Source organism: Sparus aurata, chromosome 1 (genome assembly GCF_900880675.1).
Source record: "Sparus aurata chromosome 1, fSpaAur1.1, whole genome shotgun sequence".
Lineage (NCBI taxonomy): Eukaryota > Metazoa > Chordata > Actinopteri > Spariformes > Sparidae > Sparus > Sparus aurata.
Window position 1 is genome coordinate 4,405,933 of NC_044187.1, and position 21,468 is coordinate 4,427,400.

At 42.6% G+C, this 21,468-nt stretch overlaps 1 protein-coding gene across 1 annotated transcript; it reads right to left on the reverse strand.

The window, feature by feature from the left end:
* Window positions 1-1,196: 1,196 nt before the first annotated feature.
* Window positions 1,197-20,581, reverse strand: npepps (aminopeptidase puromycin sensitive). The gene is made up of 23 exons (XM_030421504.1): window positions 20,199-20,581; window positions 17,123-17,207; window positions 16,894-16,971; window positions 16,638-16,759; window positions 14,537-14,644; window positions 13,316-13,516; window positions 13,037-13,133; window positions 12,900-12,933; window positions 12,011-12,125; window positions 11,594-11,758; window positions 11,315-11,419; window positions 11,159-11,219; window positions 10,951-11,060; window positions 9,436-9,499; window positions 9,202-9,341; window positions 7,799-7,933; window positions 6,973-7,192; window positions 6,344-6,486; window positions 5,070-5,126; window positions 4,801-4,908; window positions 4,405-4,560; window positions 4,185-4,232; window positions 1,197-3,451 (listed from the first exon to the last, which is right to left on the reverse strand). The coding sequence occupies exons 1-23, from the start codon at window positions 20,499-20,501 to the stop codon at window positions 3,305-3,307; spliced, it is 2,802 nt and encodes a 933-aa protein (XP_030277364.1). The 5' UTR covers window positions 20,502-20,581; the 3' UTR covers window positions 1,197-3,304.
* Between the last annotated feature and the right edge of the window lie 887 nt (window positions 20,582-21,468).

A 21,468-nucleotide genomic window follows, 5' to 3' on the forward strand; every position in this document is an offset into this window, starting at 1 on the left:
TGGGTTTCTTCCTTCATTTCCAGTCATCTCTCTTCTGTCAGCCTTCAGTCTTTTAAACCAGAACATTAGAACAACTTCCACTCTTCACTGTATCCGAGCAGAGAGAAACCAGCACAGCACCAAGGTTCTGAGGGACCAGTTTTAGACCAGAACGGGTCAAAGTGGGTCAACGTTGGTCCACCATGAGCGTGTGACACTTTGTGCACGACATGACACTCAGTGGTCCCGCAGGTCGAAGGAGGTTGCCACAAATGTGCCCGTTTAAAATTACAATAAAATCCTGCTCAAACTAAACCTTTCAAATTAAGGTAACAAAACTGTTTTTAATTATCATAAATGTGTCCGAAACTACTTGGAATCTAAATTTTGATTTATCAAGGTGTATATAATGATATAAATATATAATAACATATTTCAGACATCAAATTAAAGCTGATCAGATTAAATTCACCAGGAATTAGACGAGTTTTATAGAAAAAAGCAAATGTTTTTATGATATTCAGATTAAAATATGGTGAGAGAATAATAAAGAATTGTTTTCATATAGAATAAAAGGAACAGAGAGAAATCCAATACTGTGAATTAAATACAGAGAACTCTATGACAGAGGATGACACTGTGATTTCAAAATAAATTATTTTATATTATTTGATACCGTGATGTATATTAACAGCCACTTCATGATCTGAAACATGTCATGTTTGCATATTAAATGAATTATTTTGAAAGAACAAAATAATTTAACTTCATATACACATCACTCCATTTATATTTCTCGTAAGAGCAGAACGATCCGAGTACAGGACGAACACAGGAAATGAAGACATCTGCTGCCAGTGATTCACATCAACTTCTCCTGTGATTTGCTTCTGAACAGGCACATTTGGGGCAACCTTCTTTGACTGACAGGACCGGTTTCATGTGTGCACAGAACAGGTCGGGTACTGACACTTAGAGGCAAGCGAGAAAAAATAAATTAAAGGAATTCATGAAAATGATCCTGTATTTATTGAGAGACATAAACAAAGGAGAGAAAACAGGTTTTATTTTTTCTCACTTGCCTCTCGGGGCTTCTGTAAAGCGCCACTTTGCATCTTAACAACACAACAGGCGCTTTTCTTTTGGCCCCTCGTCCACTGATTGGTTTGTTTGGGCTCTCCTGTTTGAGAGCAGTGATGAACCTGAGAAACGTCTTGTAGCGACAGATACTGTGTCATCAAGTGTTACTTTATTGGACTGCATATTTACCTTGGCATCGCTGAAGTCAAAGCTGTCCTGTGACAGACTCAGCTCCTCTTAAAGTCAGAACCACACAGACATCCCACATTGTTCAACTAAATTCAGATTCATTTAGAAAAAGACAAAACATTGAACGTCTCTGCACGACACAAACTCAAAGCCGAAACGCTGCCTCGACGTTTTCTACAGACACTTTATGAAACCAGAACGTGACGACGTTTGAATTTCCCTCTCCGTGATCATCCATGTCCATCTGCAACCGATTTTTTTTATTCTCATTAGGTGTAATTCAACCGTTATATACACACATTATTCACCAGCTTCAGTGCTGCTTCAACCATTTGTAATCAGATGTGATCATCTCCTCGCCTGTGAGATAATACAAAATAAATTACAAATCTGTTTCCAGGCATGCACACTCACACCTCACTCATTAAAATCAACTTGTACTAATTTCACATCGGTTGTTTTTTTTGTTTTTTTTTTTATAATCCTTTTTCACTTTAATGAACACCAACTGTAGTTTTAAACAAAACCGAAAAAAAAGAAAAAAAAAAAGAAACAAAACAAAAAGAAAAGAAAAAAAAACAAAAACAACAACAAATGTTCCGGGGGGGGAAGAGTCTCGACAACAGGTTGGATGACTTGGTCGGTATGTTTTCAAAAACCACATCAAATTGTAAATTCTATATAGATATACTCGTTCAACAAGTCTGCATAATCTGTCACATTAGATACATTTGACGTTATGTGGAAGTCACCTATTTTCACCACTTCAGTGTTAAATATTTACTGCAAACCAGTCGACCAGTTTAAGGCTTCCGAGTTTGACAGCGGAGTCGCGTCGATCTGTCGCGTCCACAGAGTCCGGACTCTCAACCGTATCAAGAGGCGTTTCCTGATGTTACTTCAGAATGAAAAGGCCCCGAAAAGTAGTGTTGTGATCCTTTTTTTTTTTTTCTTCCTCTCTCTTTCTCTCTCTCTCTCCTCAGAATATAAGATTATCTCAACATTTAAATAAATCACTGCATCTGATGTCTTATAAAACACGCCAATATCTTCATTTCATTGAGGGTGGCAGAGAAAGAAGAAACGGGGGAGTTTAAATATGTTGATGATTCAAACTATACAAACTCTGATGGGACAGAGCTCGAGGGGGTTCTGGGGGGAGGTGCGGTGGAAACAGGTAACCATGAACTTTTCCATTTAATTCTTTTAAAAGGAACATCGTCCGCAAGAAACAAACAAAAGAAAAATGCTTGCATTATACAGTTTACAATGTAGTACCATGCTAGCGCTGCTCGCCTCGTCCTAACCGTTTATTAGCAATGGAGAATCAGTGCTGTTGGAAACTACAACACACACTACTGTTATTAACCCCATTCTGCCCGGGGGCCTTCTGCTTTCACCCAATCACAACGCCCGAGAGAGAAGGAGGTGGGAGAAGGTGTGAACACAAACTGAGGAGGGGGGGGGGGGTGATCAAAATAACAAATAATTTGTTTGTACAGAAAACAAACAGAAGTAAACAAAGCAGCAAATGCAGAAAGTCACACTTCATGCATTCAAAATGAGTGACAGCCGGGGGGAAAATAACAGGGGGAGGAGGGGGGAGGAGAGGGAGGAGAGGGGGTTCACAGTTTTCTCAGCTACGACGCAGAGATGGATGAGGGTGTGCATACGGGGCAGGTGATGCAGGGTGCGTTAGCAGGGTTAGCGATCGTTACGAGGGACGTGGTGTTTCTGAGACCGGTCTGATAACGTTACTCGTCGACTGTCGTGCGCTCGAGGACAGAATGGGGCTAAAACTACATTCCTGGTCTGACTAAAATGGATTTTGCTTCGTTAACGTAGAAAGAGTCTCTGTGTTTCCAACACTTTGTTAAATTCTTGGCTTTGCCGTCTTGTTTCAAACAGTTTCTTTAGAGAAATGAAGCCTGCTGTAAGTACGCTCTGGTCTCCCGCTCTGGTCTGTGTTGAGGGGGGGCCGAGGCAGCTATGATGCTGGGAGGTCCGCGCTGGAGGGAGGGGGGAGGGGGCTGGAGGAGGCGGCGTGGGCGGCGGCTCAGACGGGGGGCGCTTTGCGCTGCAGTAGATACTGTTGGATGTCGTCCGCGTCACGCTTCAGCCAGGCGGCGTTGAGGAGGATGTTCTCGCAGCACTGCTGCACCGTGCGCTCAGCCGCCGGCGCCGGGTGACTCTCAAAGAAACTCTGCAGGGACAGAAACACCAAGAGGGACGTTTCAGAGAGGGCGTGATCGCTCCCACAGAGGAGTGAAAATCACAAAGACTTTCTTTCTTTCTAAGCTCTCAGAAAAATGGAAATTTGAGCAGCTCCATCAAAAGGTAACTAAAGCTGCTGTTTCCAGCAAAGACTTGATATCAGAGACTCTGCTACAAAAAACTGGTTTGTAAAATATCGTCATTATTCCCCAAACTAGTCCGACACAACCAGAGATGCAGACTGACAGAATGACGGATGATTTTATCCCTGAGATATTTGTACAGTAATCTGAAAAACAATCAGTGTTGCTGGTCGTTAGTTAGGAGCTTATTTCTACTGAGAGTTTGCAGTGAGGCAATTCTGCCCCCAAGTGGTGAGAAGAGAGTATTTCAGAAGTGCTCGTCTATAACAAACATCCAGTAACTCGGCTCATTCAAGTCTGTTCTATGAATACTTCGGTAGTCACATGATAACAACACATGCAGTTTACATGACAGGATCTGTTTTGACTCCAGCTGGTGACCTGAGCGTCTCTACCTGCCACATTATCATGTCTGTCTCAGCACCTCATTCTGATCAATAAAAGGTGAAAGGAAATGTACAATAAACAACCTCTGCTCCAACAATATAACACTTTTGAATTGGCCAAATATTCTTGAAACACTCTGAAAAAACATCAAATTAAACTGCAGAGTGGAGAGAAGTTCTGTGGAGCTCTCACCTTCACTTCAGCAGCCATTTTGTCGATAGCAAATCCATCAACTGTGAGCTGCAAAGAGAAGTGAACATGAGCAAACAAAAGCAAACAGACACTGAAGTTCATCTCCGAGAACCTGAATCAGCTTTTTTCTTATCCACCAAACAGAATGAATGTGTGAAGACACGTCCTCATGTGCTTCTGTGTGTGAGGCAGAAGCAGCAGCAGCAGTTTTGGTTTCTACCTTGATGAGCCGTGATATGAGGAAGCCGCCCTGGTAGCGGTTGTAAAGCTCCTCCCAGTTGTCCTTGACAAACTTCCAGGCGGCTTTCCGGCCGTGTTTACTGCTTCCTGCCACGCCGCCGATTACTGACACGGTGTCCTGAGGACGAACCTCTTCCTGTCGGGGAGAAGAACCAGAGAGAGGTGAGCTGAGGTGAGCACGGATCAGAATCTCACAGGCTGGAGAGAAATCTGTGTCACTGAACCAAAAAGCTGAAACTCGATCTGAATTTTTAATAAACAAACAGAAACTGGGTCTGATTTTCCTCTAAAACATAATTAAAAGCATGCTGGTTTAAAGGCTGAGATCACGCGCTGGAACAACATCAACATTAGACCACGTGTAGCAAACGTGTACCGAGAGGGCGAAGTTGAGGACTTTCTGGATGAGGTCGGGGGCGGAGATGGCGCCCAGGACTCGCTCGATGCGGTTCTTCTCCTCCTGCATGTCTGCTTGTTTGTGCAGCTAAAAGACAAGAGTGACACAAACAAACAGAAAGACATGAAACAGAGAATAAATCAGCCAACGTGGCAGAATACATTTGTTCCTTTAGATTAATACAATTTGCTGGTGTAGCTGCAGGTGGTGATCTTTGTGTCAGTCTCACATGCTGGCTGCAGTCTTACCTTCAACATCGTGTCCAATGTGGCACTGTCTCCATGCTTCAGCACTGTTAAATACACCTGCAAATAAGACAAATACAATAAAAGTTATAAACAGAAAGTACATTCAGCTCGAGGACAACTTCAGATGGATGTGACAAGAGGTAAAGACGTGTCACAGTTTGTTGTTTGTTAATCGTCACGTTGAATCTGTGCACTGGAAGCATCAGCCGGCTCACTGCAGCTGATGACTTGGATCGTGTCACATATAGGCCAATAAACACACAGTGGCACAAGAGAGTGTATTAAATATGAATGTAGCCTCCATAACTCCACCCACAGGTCTCGGAGGAGCCATTAGCCTCGTTTCCACCCAAAGTACTTTCGGTAAAGTGCCATTTTAACAAGTATGTAAACCATAATTAAAAACACTGAAACCCTTGATCTGTTCTGCGTTTCCGTTTCAGACAGTACTCTTCATGTAGACAGGGTTATTAACTTCTGGGGTAACTTTAGGTGTGGTTGTTTATAACTACATGAAAAGCAGAAGAGCAAGAGGGCATAAAAAAAACAGGAGTTTGGGAAATTATATATCAGAGCACAGAGGACAAGACGACTCTGGTGTTTTGATCGATGGTCTGCAGTGTTTTAACTTAAACTTTATCCGATTAATGTGCTAGGAATCTTTACAGACAGGTTACCACAAACCGGAAAGGACGCAACTTTTGATGACTGGAAAGCAAAAATATCTGTTCTTATGTGTAATAAACTGAAGTGGACCGGACTGCTTGATGGAAATGAGGCTGGAGAGAAGCTCTTTAGTGTGAAGGGCACAAACTGGCAAAGAGCGTGTTGGAGCTGAGGCGAGCTAAATGAAGGTTGGCTAGCTGTCACTCAAACAGCCACGTCCTTAAATATGCGAATGTGAAGCCTTAATATAAGTTAAAGGATGAAGTTGTATAAGAATCACCTCCTGTATGGTTGTTATAAAAGCTGAAACTGTAAATATGTTTATTTCTGCTGTAAAATTGGGCCTTTAAACATCGGCTCTCTTTTGGAAACAGCCTCATGTGGCCATGAGAGGAACTGCAGTTTTTTAAAACCATTTCAATGCCAAGATTAAAAAACTGGGCCAGAACAACATTTACAGTTAAAAGAAGAAGAGATGTTCTGGTTCACAAAGTCAGATGTCAAACTGAATACAATCATCTTGGTTTTTATGGCTGTTAGAGAATATGTTCCAGAAAAATGGCTGCATAAAACACTTGTGATGACGGGTGGTGCTTCATCTTACGTACCGGGCTTCTGAGGTCTGCAGGCAGGACCTGTTTTCCTTCCACGTGGTCCCTGAATCTCCGCCGGGCCTCCTCCAGTGTGGGTTTGTGTCCTGCCTTTCCCAGCTTCCCCAGAACCAGACCTCTCAACAGGGCGTCCAGGTGACCTGCAGGACAAAAACCATCACACTCAAGTTATCATCTTTCTGTCGACTCCTGGAGAGGACGTCCAGGTCAGTCAGGAGACCCGACACTTCGCTCGCACGTCTGCAGAATTACACGTAATCACAGCGTACAAAATAAATACACCTGTCTGGTATAAAACAAGAGCTGTGCAGAATTTTCTCACTCAGTTCCCATTTTACAAATCAATTATTTACAGGCTGAACTGAGAAGGAGAGTAAAGTACATCTGAGTTCGACTCAGACAATAAACTCTAGACATTCGATAACCGTCTGCAGCCTTTTATAGCAACCTAACAGGAAGCTGCTCAGTTTTTAGAATGTAAAATAAATATATAGACTTAATAAATGATGACAGGCACGGAGACGAGAATAACTTGAAACATCTTCAGTGTTAATGGAGAGGATATTCATCTACTTTGGTCTCAATAAGAAGATCTGACAGTTCCTTTCTGTCCAGCTCCTCCTCACCTTCTCCTGGTTTGCTGTCCCAGCCGAGCTCCAGGCCGATGGGGGTGAACAGGTCCCGGATGAACTCCTGGATCTCCTCGTGGAAGTCGGTGTGCGACAGCAGCGAGGATAACACTCCCAGGTTGCAGCTGAGGTCGCTCCACACGGTGTAGTTGGGCTCGTTGTCAAACGCCTCCATCAGCTTCAGAACCTCCACTGTGCTGATCATCCCTGCGCGAGACTGGAGCCACAAAACAACGTTCAGAAAAGACTTTCTGATTCTGCACAACAAATAAAATCCTGCAGAATAAAAGCATCATGCTTCAGGGAAGAGGAGTGTTTAGGTTGAAGAATTGCTGAACCAAGCTGCCCCTCACGTCACGGCTGTCAGGTGGCAGAAAGTTGTTCAGTCTTCTGTTTTAGTTTTAACTTCAACACCACAGAAAACCTTTTGTAACCCTGACCTCAGCCTGACCTCAACACTCAGACAGCTATGATGTTACTAGATGTGTCAGACTTCTGATTGACAAATCTTGTACTGATTATTGTAAGAAATAGAGTGTGTGTCTTGCGAGGTCACAGTGACCTTGACCTCTGACCTCTGGCCTCCAAATTCTAATCAGTTCATCCTTAAGACCAAGTGAACATTAGTAGCAAGTTTGAAGAAATTCCCTCAAGAAAGTTCACAAGAAAGGAAGAAAACGGAAAACATAATGCATAAACAGGAAATGTTTGTTTTACTGCCCTGTTAACTTTTAGGGCTCTGGGTGTGTGTGTGTGTGTGTGTGTGTGTGTGTGTGTGTGTGTGTGTGTGTGTGTGTGTGTGTGTGTGTGTGTGTGTGTTCACCAGGGAGAAGAGGTCATTCTGCAGGCCCAGTCGGTCCACAGGCTGCAGGCTGAGGTCTCGGACGCCCGGCAGCAGACTCTCCAACATGGCCGAGCTGTACTGGATGCGATAGAAGCCCACAGTGCCGGGGTTGATCTGTAAACAGCAGGGACACAACTGGGTCAGACTGTGGGGAAAAAATGGAGTTCTACCATTTTTACCTCTCAGACTGAGTGCTTTTATTCAGCCTGGCTTAAAGTGAGTGAGACAGCATCATACTAATGCTAATGCTCGAGGGTTTAGTCAACAATGGGCTTGTTGTGGTGGCACAATTTCCCCAAACACGGGTAATTCTGACTTTTAACTGAACAAACACTACGAGAGAGAAGCTTATACTTCCAAATGTCCTTGTTGTAGCAGATCTGTGGCTCTAAACTGTCGCTGGCTCAGAATTTAGTTAGTGACAGGAGTATTGAACAAGTGGAGACATTATTTATAGATATCAGCTGTGAAAGCCAATCCATTTTCAGTCCATGTTTATTTCCTTCTTCACTCAAGCAGCAACATCATCAGCAGCTGCACTAATTTGCAAGTTACACTCATGAGAGATCAAACAAGTTCATTCACGTTGGACCGAAAACAGAATGTACACTTCCGAATGAATCGAGGATGTTGTGAGTGAGTCTGTGATGAACTCATCCTCTGCTGCTCTTCCTCCCAGCTGACAGCCCGGAACTTCAGCCTGTGAACTTTATCTGAACCTCGACGTTTCAGTCGTCTCAGCACAGACGGAGGCATCTTTCTGTGTGACTCACTCATTGACGTTCCTCTCCGCCTGTTTAAACTGATCCAACCACTGAACTAGTAACCGTAATATCACCAGACTCCACTGACAAATCGCACAATTTTGGGTGTTGTTCAGTTGAGAAACTTAAAAATTTTGTGAACAATTAATTGACGTCAAATTTCACAAATACAGTAAACAGTAACAAATAAAGGCGTCTTCTTTGTCTCCGTGGAGAAAGTTGACAGACTGCATTTATAAATTGCTGAATTTTTCGAGTTGCTGAGTGAGTAGAAACTTAATAAACCGCTGTCTTTAATCATTTGCGCCTTTTTGTAAATTCGTCAAAAGTAACTTTAGTGTGGTTGGATTTAAAGCGGTCACTCGAGCTGCGTGTTAATGTCAGGAGTGAACTGACGGACTTGGAGCTGTCCACCTGTGATCGGATCAATTATTAATGTTTTTACCAACTCTGATTAACCTATGCCAGGTATTGGATCAGTACTTGGCCAGAGTCTGGGATTGGTCTCGGCAAAAGAGCAAAAAAATTGGATCGTCTGTCTTGTTTGGGATCTAAAAACTAAAACTGATACCATCACCTTGGATAAAGTGAAGGTGAAATGAAACACAGGTAGCTCACCTTGACCCACTGGTCGGGGCTGACGCCGCTCAGAGTGATGGTGGTCTCGGGTCTGTCCAGCAGAACCTTGAGCTTGGTGCATTTGGGGTCCTCGCTGGTACAAATACTAATGGGAACCATCCAGCTGGGACAATCCTCACCTGTCCAACACACGAGTCAAGAGCCAATGAGAAGTTACCACAGCATTAAATCTGTCCAACACTTTGAGATCACTTCCTGTTCACCAACACTCACCGTTATGTGGTCCGCTGGCACAGAACTTCTTCTGAGAGATCTTGAGGATGCGGTCGTCACCCTGCTATAAATAATAACATCATGGTCAGAGTATGAAAACAGTGAAGTCGATGGGTATTAAACTTGTTCTGGTGAGTTCTGAAATCAGCCTCTTAACAAACTCCTAAGAAATCCAGTTCAGTCAGTGAAGTGTGGCATATTTCCATCAGCGTATTCTAATGTGCATTTTGAAGTATCGCATTAGAAAAGGTTGATGGAAACGGCAGCGTTTGTAGAAAAGCTCCTCAATTTTGCAAAAATGCTTTTGTGTCTGCGTGAGATGAGCTTTTTTGCACCTTTTAATAAAAAACATTTGATTAATAAATATCCTGTATTTCTGAAACAGCTCTGAAATAGCGAATATTTAACCGAAGCTTTTTTTACTCAGAGGAGGCAAAGAAGAGGAAGATGAAGACAGAGGAGGGAGAAGAAAGATGCTTGGTAATTAAAAGGATATTCCGGTGTTAATTTAATCCATGGTCTAAATTCCCTCTCGAGAGATCAAGTTAGCAGACCGCTAATTTACGGAGTTTTATCAACCTCAGAAACGACCGCACGACAACAATACACTGCAGTAAATGGATCCAAATATAAACCGCCACCAAAAAGCCACAAATAATGCTCAGAACAGCACCAAACTTCAGCAACAGTACAAATAGGGTCTCAGCACATAGTCCGGGGCATCTAACCTCCGCTAGCTTAGCTGGATTTCTACTGAAAAGCTGACTAAATTTACCACTCTTCTGCAGCAGCTTCCTGTTGACGGGAAGTCCCGACGAGTCGATTACCGAGTGCAGTAGAGTTCCGCGGCTCATGGATGAAAATGTATGATTATGACTCCATGGAAAAGCAATCAAAGTTCATATGTGTCTTACCTGCCAGTTTATAACAGTTATTATCGAGAGCGGACAGGGAAAAGAACGGAACTGAGCATTTCTAACCGCACTCGGTAATCGTCGCGTCTGGACTTCCCCGACCCGGAAGCTGATGGAGGAGAGTTGAAATCTGTTTTTAGCTTCCCAATAGAAATCCAGCTAAGCTAGCGGAGGTTAGATGCCCCGGACTATGTGCTGAGACCCTATGTGTACTGTTGCTGAAGTTTGGTGCTGTTCTGAGCATTATTTGTGGCTTTTTGGTGGCGGTTTATATTTGGATCCATTTACTGCAGTGTATTGTTGTCGTGCGGTCGTTTCTGAGGTTGATAAAACTCCGTAAATTAGCGGTCTGCTAACTTGATCTCTCGAGAGGGAGTCTAACACAGTTTCACGGTGATTTAGACCATGGATTAAACTTACACCGGAATATCCCTTTAATAATTATTGAAGGTATCGGCGCCATGGATTATTTCTTCTCCTCCTGTTTTATTACTGTTACTGTTTATTACAGCTTAACATTTAAAAGTTTGTCTGAAAATCGCCCGACAGTTAAAAGGAAACACGGCTGGTGATTTAAAGCTCTCAGTCCAGTGAAGCTCACCTGTTCCTGGTCCACTACTATAATCGGGAAGCCCATCTGCTTGGTCCACGACCCCATCACTGCAGCGATGGGTAACCCACTGGCCTGTTCCAGACAGTCCCATAGATCCTCTGTGGAGGACAGATGTGAGTCAGACCGTTAGGAAGAATCCGTGAAATCGGTTCACACAGCTGTTGCAACAGGGATAATCTCTCCTGCGTGTTCTTACCTGTCGAAGCATTTTTATGTTGAAACTTCAAAAGATAGGCGTTCATTCCTTTCCTAAAGTCCTAAGAAAGTAGAGTAAGAGTCAAAACTTAATAACTACATTTTTAAATGAGACTTCACAACGCTGCGAGCGACTCAAGAGTGTCACACAACCAACCTCGTCTCCTATGTAGTTGTGCAGCATGCGGATCACAGATGCTCCTTTGCTGTAGGAGATGGCGTCGAAGATTTCATCGACCTCTGATGGATGTCCCACGTTCACCTGGAGCACAACACACAGCAGCAAACCACATGTTAAGAGTCTGACGGCAACTTTCACGGTGTTAATTCACCCTCATTATATACTATACTTGTATCTGCTCATCTCACATCAAGTAATCAATAAATAAAATAACCCAGAATGACTGGGACGTCCATCTTGCCCTCCACAGCTCACCTCTATGGGATGGCTGCTGTCCAGTGCGTCCAGATCCAGAGCGCGAGTGTAGTCAGCTGAGACAAACTGGGTCCAGATGTCGTACTCTGGGAAGCAGTGGTCCACACACAGATACTCGATCCAGGACGCAAATCCTTCATTAAGCCACAGATGGGTCCACCATTCCTGCACACACACACACACACACACACACACACACAGAGCTTTTTAAGAGAAATATTCAAGCTATCAAGATGCAAACTGAACAAATATTTGCAGACCGACTTAAAACATCCATCTTTCGTCCATCGCCTCCATTTAAAAACTTGTCCAGTCTTTCATTATTTTTTGTGATTGTTACGATTATTATTTTCCAGCTCCTCACTATCTACCCATGCATATATAATAACCATGTGATGGAGAGTTATGGCTGGTTACCATTGTGACCAAGTTTCCGAACCACTGGTGGGCGAGTTCGTGTCCGACCACCAGCGCCACCCACTGCCTGGAAGACGAGCAGGAGTTCTTCGGGTCGATTAGCAGTGCTGTCTCCCTGGAAAACAGCAGAAAGTGAGGAGTGAGACACACAGGCGGCTGAAGGTCGACACTTCCTGTCAGCACTAGCAGGGTTTCTCCCCATCAACCACCTGGAGGCCATGACAGCTGCTGAGCTGCTTATTAACAAAAACCCGCGTGCAGGTGGCTGTAACCTGTAGACTGATGGAGCCTGCTGCTGTATGCTGATCACATCCAACTAACAACAGCAATCAGAGAGTCATCAGTGCTGTCGGCCAACATAACACAACCGCAGCAGGAAATTTGTTAATTTATCGCTCATTCTCAAATTCTCTGTTTTGTCGCCAACCAAAAGATTTTTCAATCACACTGAAGGACATAAAAATCAGCAAAATCTCACATGTATCATTTTTCTAAATCTCTCTGGATCAATTTTCTCTCAGTTGTCCAATCGGTTATCAAACTTACATTTGGCAAAACTTAAGTTAAACAGAGTTGTGAGAGGACACAGTAACACATTTTTAATTAGTTTATTTTATCAGCAATCTGCAAAAAAATAACAGACACTTGGAAAACTCTGGCCCACACATCGGCCGGGCCACCAATCCGTCTGCAGATAATAAATTCAAATATCGCTTTTGTTGCCCTGTAAATGTTGAATGTTTATCAGTTCTGAATGTATTTGCTTCAATGCAAATTGTCCAGAGCCGGCCACAGGGGCAGTGATGTGCTTGATGTATGAAATAAGTTTGTCATTTGTCCACTTTCGTTCGTATCTTAATGTGTCGAGTTATGAGTGACTGAAGCTCACCTGTAGGTAACAAGGCCCCAGTTTTCCATGGCACCTGAACAGGTAGAAAAGTACGTGGTTCACTTTTTTTTTTTCCTTTTACAATTTTCAGTGGAAATTTCTCAGATTACTGAGTGTAAAAATTAAGAAAAACTCACCAGCAGCAAAATCCGCAATCGCTATGAGATCAATTTTAGGCAAAGGATATGGAACACTGAAGTAATCGTTGTAGAAAGGTAAGGTCTTAGTCGCAACCTGCGAAAAGGAAAACAAAATCAGAAGATGATGTGTAGCAAAATATAAAAAGAAATCTTTTTCTTTTGTGTCAAAGTATACAGGAAGTGTGAGTGAGACACGGGGGATCAAAGCAGGTTCAGGATAGAATCCGCCGTCACTTTGTGTGAGAAAATGTCAAAGTGTTGCAACAACGTTCTCACCTCCAGTGCAAATTTCCCTTGTTCTGCCTTCCCAACGGGTGTGTAGACGCGTACCGTTATACCGTCTGATGACTGGCTCTCCACATAGTCATATTCACCGATGACAAAAGCTACAAGGTATGTGGACATGGTGGGCGTGGTGGCAAACTTCACTTCCACAAGATTTTCATCATCTGGATATGGCTTTCGATCAATGACATTCTGGAAACAGAAACAGAACACAGAGAATAAAACCATCAATCTTTTATTACCGATGCACAAAGTATCCACTGAATAGCATCTGTACACATGCACAGACAAACTAAATGCAGGATTGTGCTGCACAGGACTTTAAAAGGTCACAGCAGACTTGCTGAGAAAATAAATTTCAGCAGGTATGTGGACACCAAAGGTCACGAGCTGGACTGGCATCAGTGTGTGCAGGGCCGAGTCCTGCTGGCAGAGCTGAGCATGACTGTCATTATTCTTCTGTTCTAATTTAGACTAGTACTTCTATTTAACTATGACTATTTGTTAGAATATTCTCTGGCAATTTGTCTTCAAAACTTCAATTTAATTATTCCTTCTTGTGTCTATTTGGATTTAAAAACTGGACACAACAGGATAGGATGTAAAAACAAACATTATGCAAGACTGACAGACTGCATTAATATTTAGTTTGTCATCGGACAGACCCAAATTTAGCTTAATCATCACCACCCAGATGAACTGCTTTAGCCTGGAGGGGTGTAGCTGTTGGGAATAATCTAAACCAGATGATGTTTCTGACGCAATGTAGCTGCAAATGCCTTCAGTTGAAATCACTGAAGACAGAGTCGGTGTAACGAAGGGAAGGATTTGTCTTCTAATGACAAACCTCACAACACGGGTACAGTAGTAACAGTTCACATGTAGTTAAAACAAAATGTTAGCCAGAGGTGGAATATGCAGTGACTGTGTGACCCCTGTTACGTAAGATATGAAGAGAAGAGAGAGAGAAGGGAAAGGAGGACACACACACACACACACACACACACACACACACACACACACACACACACACACACACACACACACACACACACACACACACACACACACACACACACACACACACACACACACACACACACACACACACACACACACACACACACAAAAGAAACCTGGCAGCTGAAAGTGACTCAGGCAGTCTGGGGGTCTGGAGGTTCTCAGAGGGAGGAGGGAACATATGACACGTACCATATTTGACAGGGCTACTCGGTCCTTGGGAACTATCAGAGCGATGTCAAAGGTGGCTTTGATGGCTGGCTCATCCCAACAGGGGAAAGCTCTGCGAGCATCCGTGGCCTGCAGGGGGACGGACGGAGAAAACACACAAACTCAGACTCTGTGTTCAGGTTTTATTTTCTTTAGAAATAATACAAATATCTTATTAGTTTCTTAGTGGTATGACTGTAGAACTGAATACATAATTTAAGGACTGAGAGGTTGACATGCTGTTCACTTTGTTACTTAAGAAGCAACACATAAAACAGTTTTAAGTAACAAAGGAATGTTAAACAGGAACTTTGAAATAAGAACTTTAGTGTAAAGAAAGAACTACAAACAAACCAAATAGCCGACAATATTAAGTGGAGCTAGTCTGTCACTAATCTCAGCCAGCTGAGAAATACCACCAATATATTACAAATAAAAATCCAGGTGGAGCTTTTCCTCCAAAAAGGTAAAGAATCACACAGCTGGTCACTATTCAATAATGTGAAAAACATAGCATATGACAGCATAAAGCACGATATTCTATAATATCTATTATTGGGCGGTGACACAAAGATTTATAGAAGCCTGGAGTCTAGTATTCTCTCCTTTATTTTGCCTGTCAGAAGTCAGAGTGACCGACAGTCAGTTTGCTGTGTGAGCAGCTCCACGCTCCTTCCCTTTGTTACAGGAGCAGCATCACAGTCCAGCATTGTCATCTGTGCCAGGTAAGCTGGTTTTCAAAGCCGATGCACTGAATGCATCAAACTTAGCTGTAGCATTTGTAGCATTTCCTTTAAATGAATCACCCGGAAACAGCGATTTTATCCTGTAACAGCTTTTGAACGCAGGCGAAGGTACTTTTTCTGCAGTTGGGTGTCTGAAACAGCAACATCCAGGCTCTCTCTCTCACCACAGGTGTCCACCAGCTGGTGCTGCTGGTGACCGGTCACTCCCAGTCATTACAGCCTCTACTGGTGTTCATTTGACTTTGACGGAGCTGACACAATCTGCTCCTTTGCTTCGAGCTGTTTGTTTTTTGGAGACCTCATGTGTTCCAACGTTTAATTTGAGCCAGCAACTAAAGAGAACTTGTGGTGAGGAAGTTACTCTGAATAAGATTACTTCACTTTTTATCAAAAGGCAAAATGTTTCCTGTTTCACATTATGTAACTGTTGCCTTCCAAAAAACACACCTGTTAGGAGGGCTGCAATTTTTTCGCAATTCAGTGTTGTTTTGCTGCAGATGCCCGGCTAACAAATCAAGTTCTGCAGACGTAATTGAAAAGGCTGGTTTGGTTCAGACCCAACAAAAATCAGGAACTGACAATTTCCACTAAAGTCAGGTTGCAATATCTGTCAAATGAATCACAAGATGATTTTGTTTGTATCTCGTCTACAAGTTATTTTTGGCGTTTATAAAAGTTGCTTCTTGAAACCTAAATCTTGATATTGTTCAGAACTTGCGTGTCATGATAGAAATGTCAGAGATCCTTCTTGATCCTCTGATGGAACCAGACAACTCTGACAATTCTTGGTTCTGTACAAAAACAACTTCACACAGCCACTAACAAGCATGTAAGTATGACCTTGCTCTGTATGGACGGATGTGGTTTCCAGTGAATTTTCCATTCAGGATTTAAAACTCACTCGTCCTTCATGCTGACAGAACTCAGCAGGCGTATGTGCCACTTCACCACAAACATCTTCATAAAGGGCTTATGTTCTAGTTCTGATAGTATGTTAGATTAAATCGGCATAATATCGACGTAGATAATCACAGTCTCAATAAATCCAATCTGCACATGCCCAGTCCACAGCAGCAGAACATCCTAACAGAGATCCGCGTCCTGGTGACCAACTCTGTTTTAATTCAGCTCTCACAGAAAAACAAGTCACATTTTCAAAACATATGCAAAAACAGAATGAAAGTACAGACGTTGCTTCATCTTTAGGGCAATTCTGGATCACCAACAACAGTCACATGACCAACACAACCTCCGATGTTGCAACACAGGCAAGTAGCAGGTTAAGCAATACACTCAACTTTCCAAAACATCCCATTCCCCTGCAGCCACCCGCTTACCTCAAACTGTGTGACAGCAGCGTAACGGACCTCTCCACCAGAGGTTGTATATTTACTTCTATAGAATCCTTTCATTTTGTCATTCAGCTCACCGACAAAGTCTATCTTCAACGCTCCAGAGCCTGTGGAGGCGTGAAAAGAGAGGGTTGCACTGTTCATTCAGCCTCGACCGAAGGGGAAAATCTGTTATTCTTCAACACCAAAGATCACAGAGCGGTTACAACCAACAGCAGAGCCAACTCAAGTCCAGTCTTACCTTTCTGTAGAGTGCTAGGAAATGACAGGGTGACTTTCTCATCCTCATTTTGATAGTTGAATCCTGTAGCATTTATTTCTAAAAAAGGAAAAAACAGCAGAGGATTACCACAGTTTGCGATATAACCAATTATATAAGAAAAAGTGCACAAGTTACATTTCCTCTTATGATAATGTTATTCATAAAAAAGAAAGGAGGGAGAAAAAGGCTGACGGAGTGTGACCCTCACCTTCTCCTCCTTGTGGCACAAAGGACGCTGTGATGATGTCGATGTCAGCACAGTTCATCACAATCTGATTTGTGGCTTGTGTAACCTGTAAATATTGACATACAACAGCAGAAGTTATACTTTGATAATCTCTCCTGTGCCCTTTCTTTCAAATGCTAATCTTTTTAAGGAAAGATGCGGTTGAATCAAAGTGTAACTCTGCACTGAAACCATCACTTGACAGTGAGTATCGAGACAAGCCAGAGTTGTGTTTGTGTGTTTTTTTGACTGGTGCAAATTCAAGACCAGGACCAGGTTTAGATGGCTGAGCTGGGACTGGATCTGCTGTACTGTGGAGTAAACCTACAGCAGCTGAAGGGCAAGACTAGTCACAGATAAAAGAACCAGTGGTGGAAAGAAACATTGAAAAAAAGAAGGAAGGTGATGCAAATAAGCGAAGGCAGACAGACTGTGAGGCCTCTGACAGTGAATGTGCCTGCCCAACTTATTGAGGGTGAAACACAGTGGCACACTTAGACGCCATGCCGTTTTCAAAGAGGGCCGTAATAGTGACATTCACGGTTTGTGGCACTGCTGGTTGGACGCTGCTGTTGTTGGAGACACTCGGAGGCTAACACAGTGGCGGAGAGGCAGTAATTATGAAACATGCCAGGGAAATGGCAAAGTGCCACAATGCTCGAGTTTCTTCCGGTCTATTGTATTTTACAGAAGCTTTGTATAGACCGCAGGTAAACAGGGTATTACTAAACCACACAGTGCTGCAGAGTTTTCAGCTCTTAGCAAACATAGCATTAAAAATCTTTCAGGAGGACTCAGTTGGAAGACTTGCTGGAATGAGGATTTGCAATTTCCATGAGCGAACATTTACATGACTAACACATTGACACAAAGTTTGAATATATTCAAAACTGGTGGGAATGTTTTACGAATATGCTTCAATAGTTTTTTTATCCAGCATAATAAATCATGATGGGCTGCAACCAACAATTACTGTCATGATTAAATAATTTCATGAATATTTTCTTGGTGAGCTGATGAATCACAAAGCATTTAAAAAGTTGTGAATTGCGAGAAAAGCTCAAGTGATGTCTTCTGCTTCTCTTGACCAACCAAAAGTACAAAATACTCTTCATTTACTCTCATAAAAGATTAAGAAAAGCAGTAAATCCTCATATTTAAGATTATATATATACACAATATTATATATCATGTCAAGCTCCTCTGTATGATAAAAACAGTCAGCGGTTGCTAACGAGTGTCTGAATGAGACTACAGAGGTTGTCGGGGACATTAAACGTCCTCACAGCGAACACGGAGACTCATCTACTCACTAGTCCGTCTTTACAGCCACTTTATTTACACACTGTTCTAACTCTGACTTTACAACTTGTACATTGATCAGTTTATAGAAAACCTGGATAGTAATTGTGCAGTAAGACTCTCAGTGGTGGTGACGTTTCAGTCATTGACCGTGATGTCGTCTGTTTGTAGCCTAACATTAGCTTCTTACTGCTACACATTTATTTTAGCTTCAAACATCACAGAGTGGAGTTCATCTGTGGAGATTATCTGGATGAACAAAATGCGTAAACATCATAAACTTGTTGTTGCCACAAAGATCATTTTTGGCAACATCCAAAAATCCCACAAGCTTTTTGTCGGCACCTTTCAGGATAGCCTACAAAAATACATCGTCCTTGTATGTCAGAAATTTGGAACTTAAACAGAAACAAAACTTTCTCAATGCTGTTTGCTGTGATAATTTAAAAAGTTAGCGTCCAATGTCAACTGACAACGGCTGAGTGGCAATAAATCAATTTGATAGAAAAAATAACCATTAAAAGTTTTGATAAGTTCTTGTTTGAAGCCATTCTGCAAAGGAAAATGCTTTTAAAATGTGACGGTTTACTGCCTCGTTTTATATAACTGTACATATATCTCTGGGTTTAAGACTGTAAAATGTTGTATTTCTTTTACAACCATCTACTTTATATTTGTGCTGTTATACTCTTGTTCTGTGCTCCCCATTAGAGAAAGGTGTTTGCCAGTACTGGCCACATACAGCATAATGATTTTGTCTGTCTCGCTTGCAGTGATAAAAGGTGGTGAGTGACTGTTTACAGCCAGGCACAGGTGTCAGGGCACTCAGCTGACAGGTGTGTGCCCACACAATGAAGGCTAAGTGAGCTGGTGTGCTTGTTTTATGTGTTAGTTATACAGTAACTACCATCTACACCCACTTCAGCTACACCCAACTGACTCACTAACCTATTACAACAACCAACGACTGTTTCAAGTCACAGTTTAGCTTTAACTAGGGCTACTCTGAAAATATACTCACGCAAATTCACTCACTCACATGTGAATTTACCGTCAGGACACTTTTAAAATGTTCATATAACGTGTAACTTCTCTAGCTGAACTCAGTGAAGGAGGCAGAGGGTGGGAGGGGGCGACATGATGTTGCCATGATTTAGCAAACACTAGTGAGCGTTAGCTGGCGGCTAGTTAACAACTTTAGTGGCGTTAGGCGATATCCGATTAACTGATAGTGACTTATAGTAACCCACTGTTGTGACAAGAGCTTTACGTCGCCGGGATACAACAACCTGCTCTCGAAACACAGTAACGTTAAACGCACTGACAAGCGCCGTTAGCATGCTAACGTCCACGGTATGAGACGGCGGCTAAGCTAACATGAGAGTGCAAGTCTGCCGCTGTCTCCTGGACAGTTGTGCTAGCTCGCTCCAATTAGCTCGCGGCTAACGTCAGTAACAGAAACGTCCAGTCGTTATTTTTCCATTCATGGGTCCCCCTCGGCCGGCGCGAGCCCGTCAGAGACGGTTAGCAAGTTAGCATCTGCCAGCTAACGTTAACGTTAGCTAGCTAACACCTGCCAGCAGCGTCAGCGAGGTTACGACTGCTGGGCTAGTGGCTAACAATTTACGGTTAATAGTCGAACACAGCAAATTAGCTAGCTACTGGTTACGTTAGCTGGTCAGATTACATAACAAGATCCCCCCCATGCACAGACAAATCCATCCGTGTATGTAGACAGACGCTCCGGCGCACGTACCTCCACCAGCGCCTCCAGCTTGCCTTCGAAAGTGAAGTCGATCAGGTCGGGCTTCAGACACAAGCCATAGTTGACGGGGTAAACGTCAGTTGGTAACCGTACGAAGGGCCTCCTTTCGGGCATGGTTCCTGTATTTTGGCCGGCTGCGCTAACGAAGACGGTTCTGTGTGTGACTCTAGTTAACGCTCTGAGTTTTATTAGTGCAGAGCTGAGCAGAACGGGCCTCGGCAGGGAGGATGGACAGCAGGTAGTGAGTCTGTGTACGAATGACAGCGGAACCCTGCGGCCCAACAGCAGCAACATCAACTGAATCCCTGTGAGCACCGCCAGCTACAGTTCTCTCCTCGCAGACAGCCCAAACAACTCAAGTTAAGCAGCGTCGACCTACAGACACGCGACGTCATCACGTTCAGCGTACGTGCCGAACGTGTGTACATCATGGTGTGTATAGACGCTGTAGGTAATTAAACTTTAATGCAAACTGAGGACCGTCTGTGTACTTTATTTATTATTTATCTATGTTACCATTTTATATGGTTATTTTATTATATTTATTTTAATTTATTTACCTGCCTTTAATTGTTTGATTACACGGTTTTATCTGTATCTCTTTTATTTTGTTGCTCAGTTGTGTTCTTGTTTTTGTTGCTGTTTGTGTTTATTTTTTTCAATAAAGCAATGAGAAAAAAAAGAATAATAATAACAATAAGAAGAATAATTGTGCGTACATGGCTCCGTGCACCATTAGTCCACCAAAGACCACAATGGAAATAATTCTTGGACTTCGTCTTGGACATTCTATCTTCTATCTTGGATACAATTTTACTGTATCTCTGACATGTTGGGGTCCTTTCTCTCACTGTGTCAAATGAACTACACTAAAAAACAACAGTTGGAGTAGACTGTATATTGAATGAAGTTAAAGAGGCACTAATTAGTTGTGGCGAAGAAATTCAAAGAATTGTTATATTTACACTATTAATGAAGTAAGAATACAAACTCATAAATATTTATTTGTTCCAAAAGTAAATAAACAAGCTGAGGAAAATAAGGTCCCAGAACACTGTTTGAAGCTAGAAAGGTGGCAGGGTCCGCCACATATAAACAAAGTAGAACAGGATGGAATTGTGTTGTTCCTTGAGGTCATTTTGTTTATTCAGTCATGAAAACAATAAAGTTTGATTATCTAGTTTGTTTAGGCAGAAAATACATAATTAAAAGCAACATTACACAGCGTTGTACCCAAATGTCATACTTGATTGAAAGTACA

Bases quoted from the DNA above. Each gene is read 5' to 3' on its own strand.
- npepps (XM_030421504.1), bottom strand. From the start codon at position 20,501: ATGTTGCTGCTGTTGGGCCGCAGGGTTCCGCTGTCATTCGTACACAGA. The intron at 11,420-11,593 runs GTGAGCTGTGGA...GTTGTGCTCCAG, and splicing joins ACAGCAGCCATCCCATAGAG to GTGAACGTGGGACATCCATC. The intron at 4,233-4,404 runs GTAGAAACCAAA...TTCTCTTTGCAG, and splicing joins TCATATCACGGCTCATCAAG to CTCACAGTTGATGGATTTGC.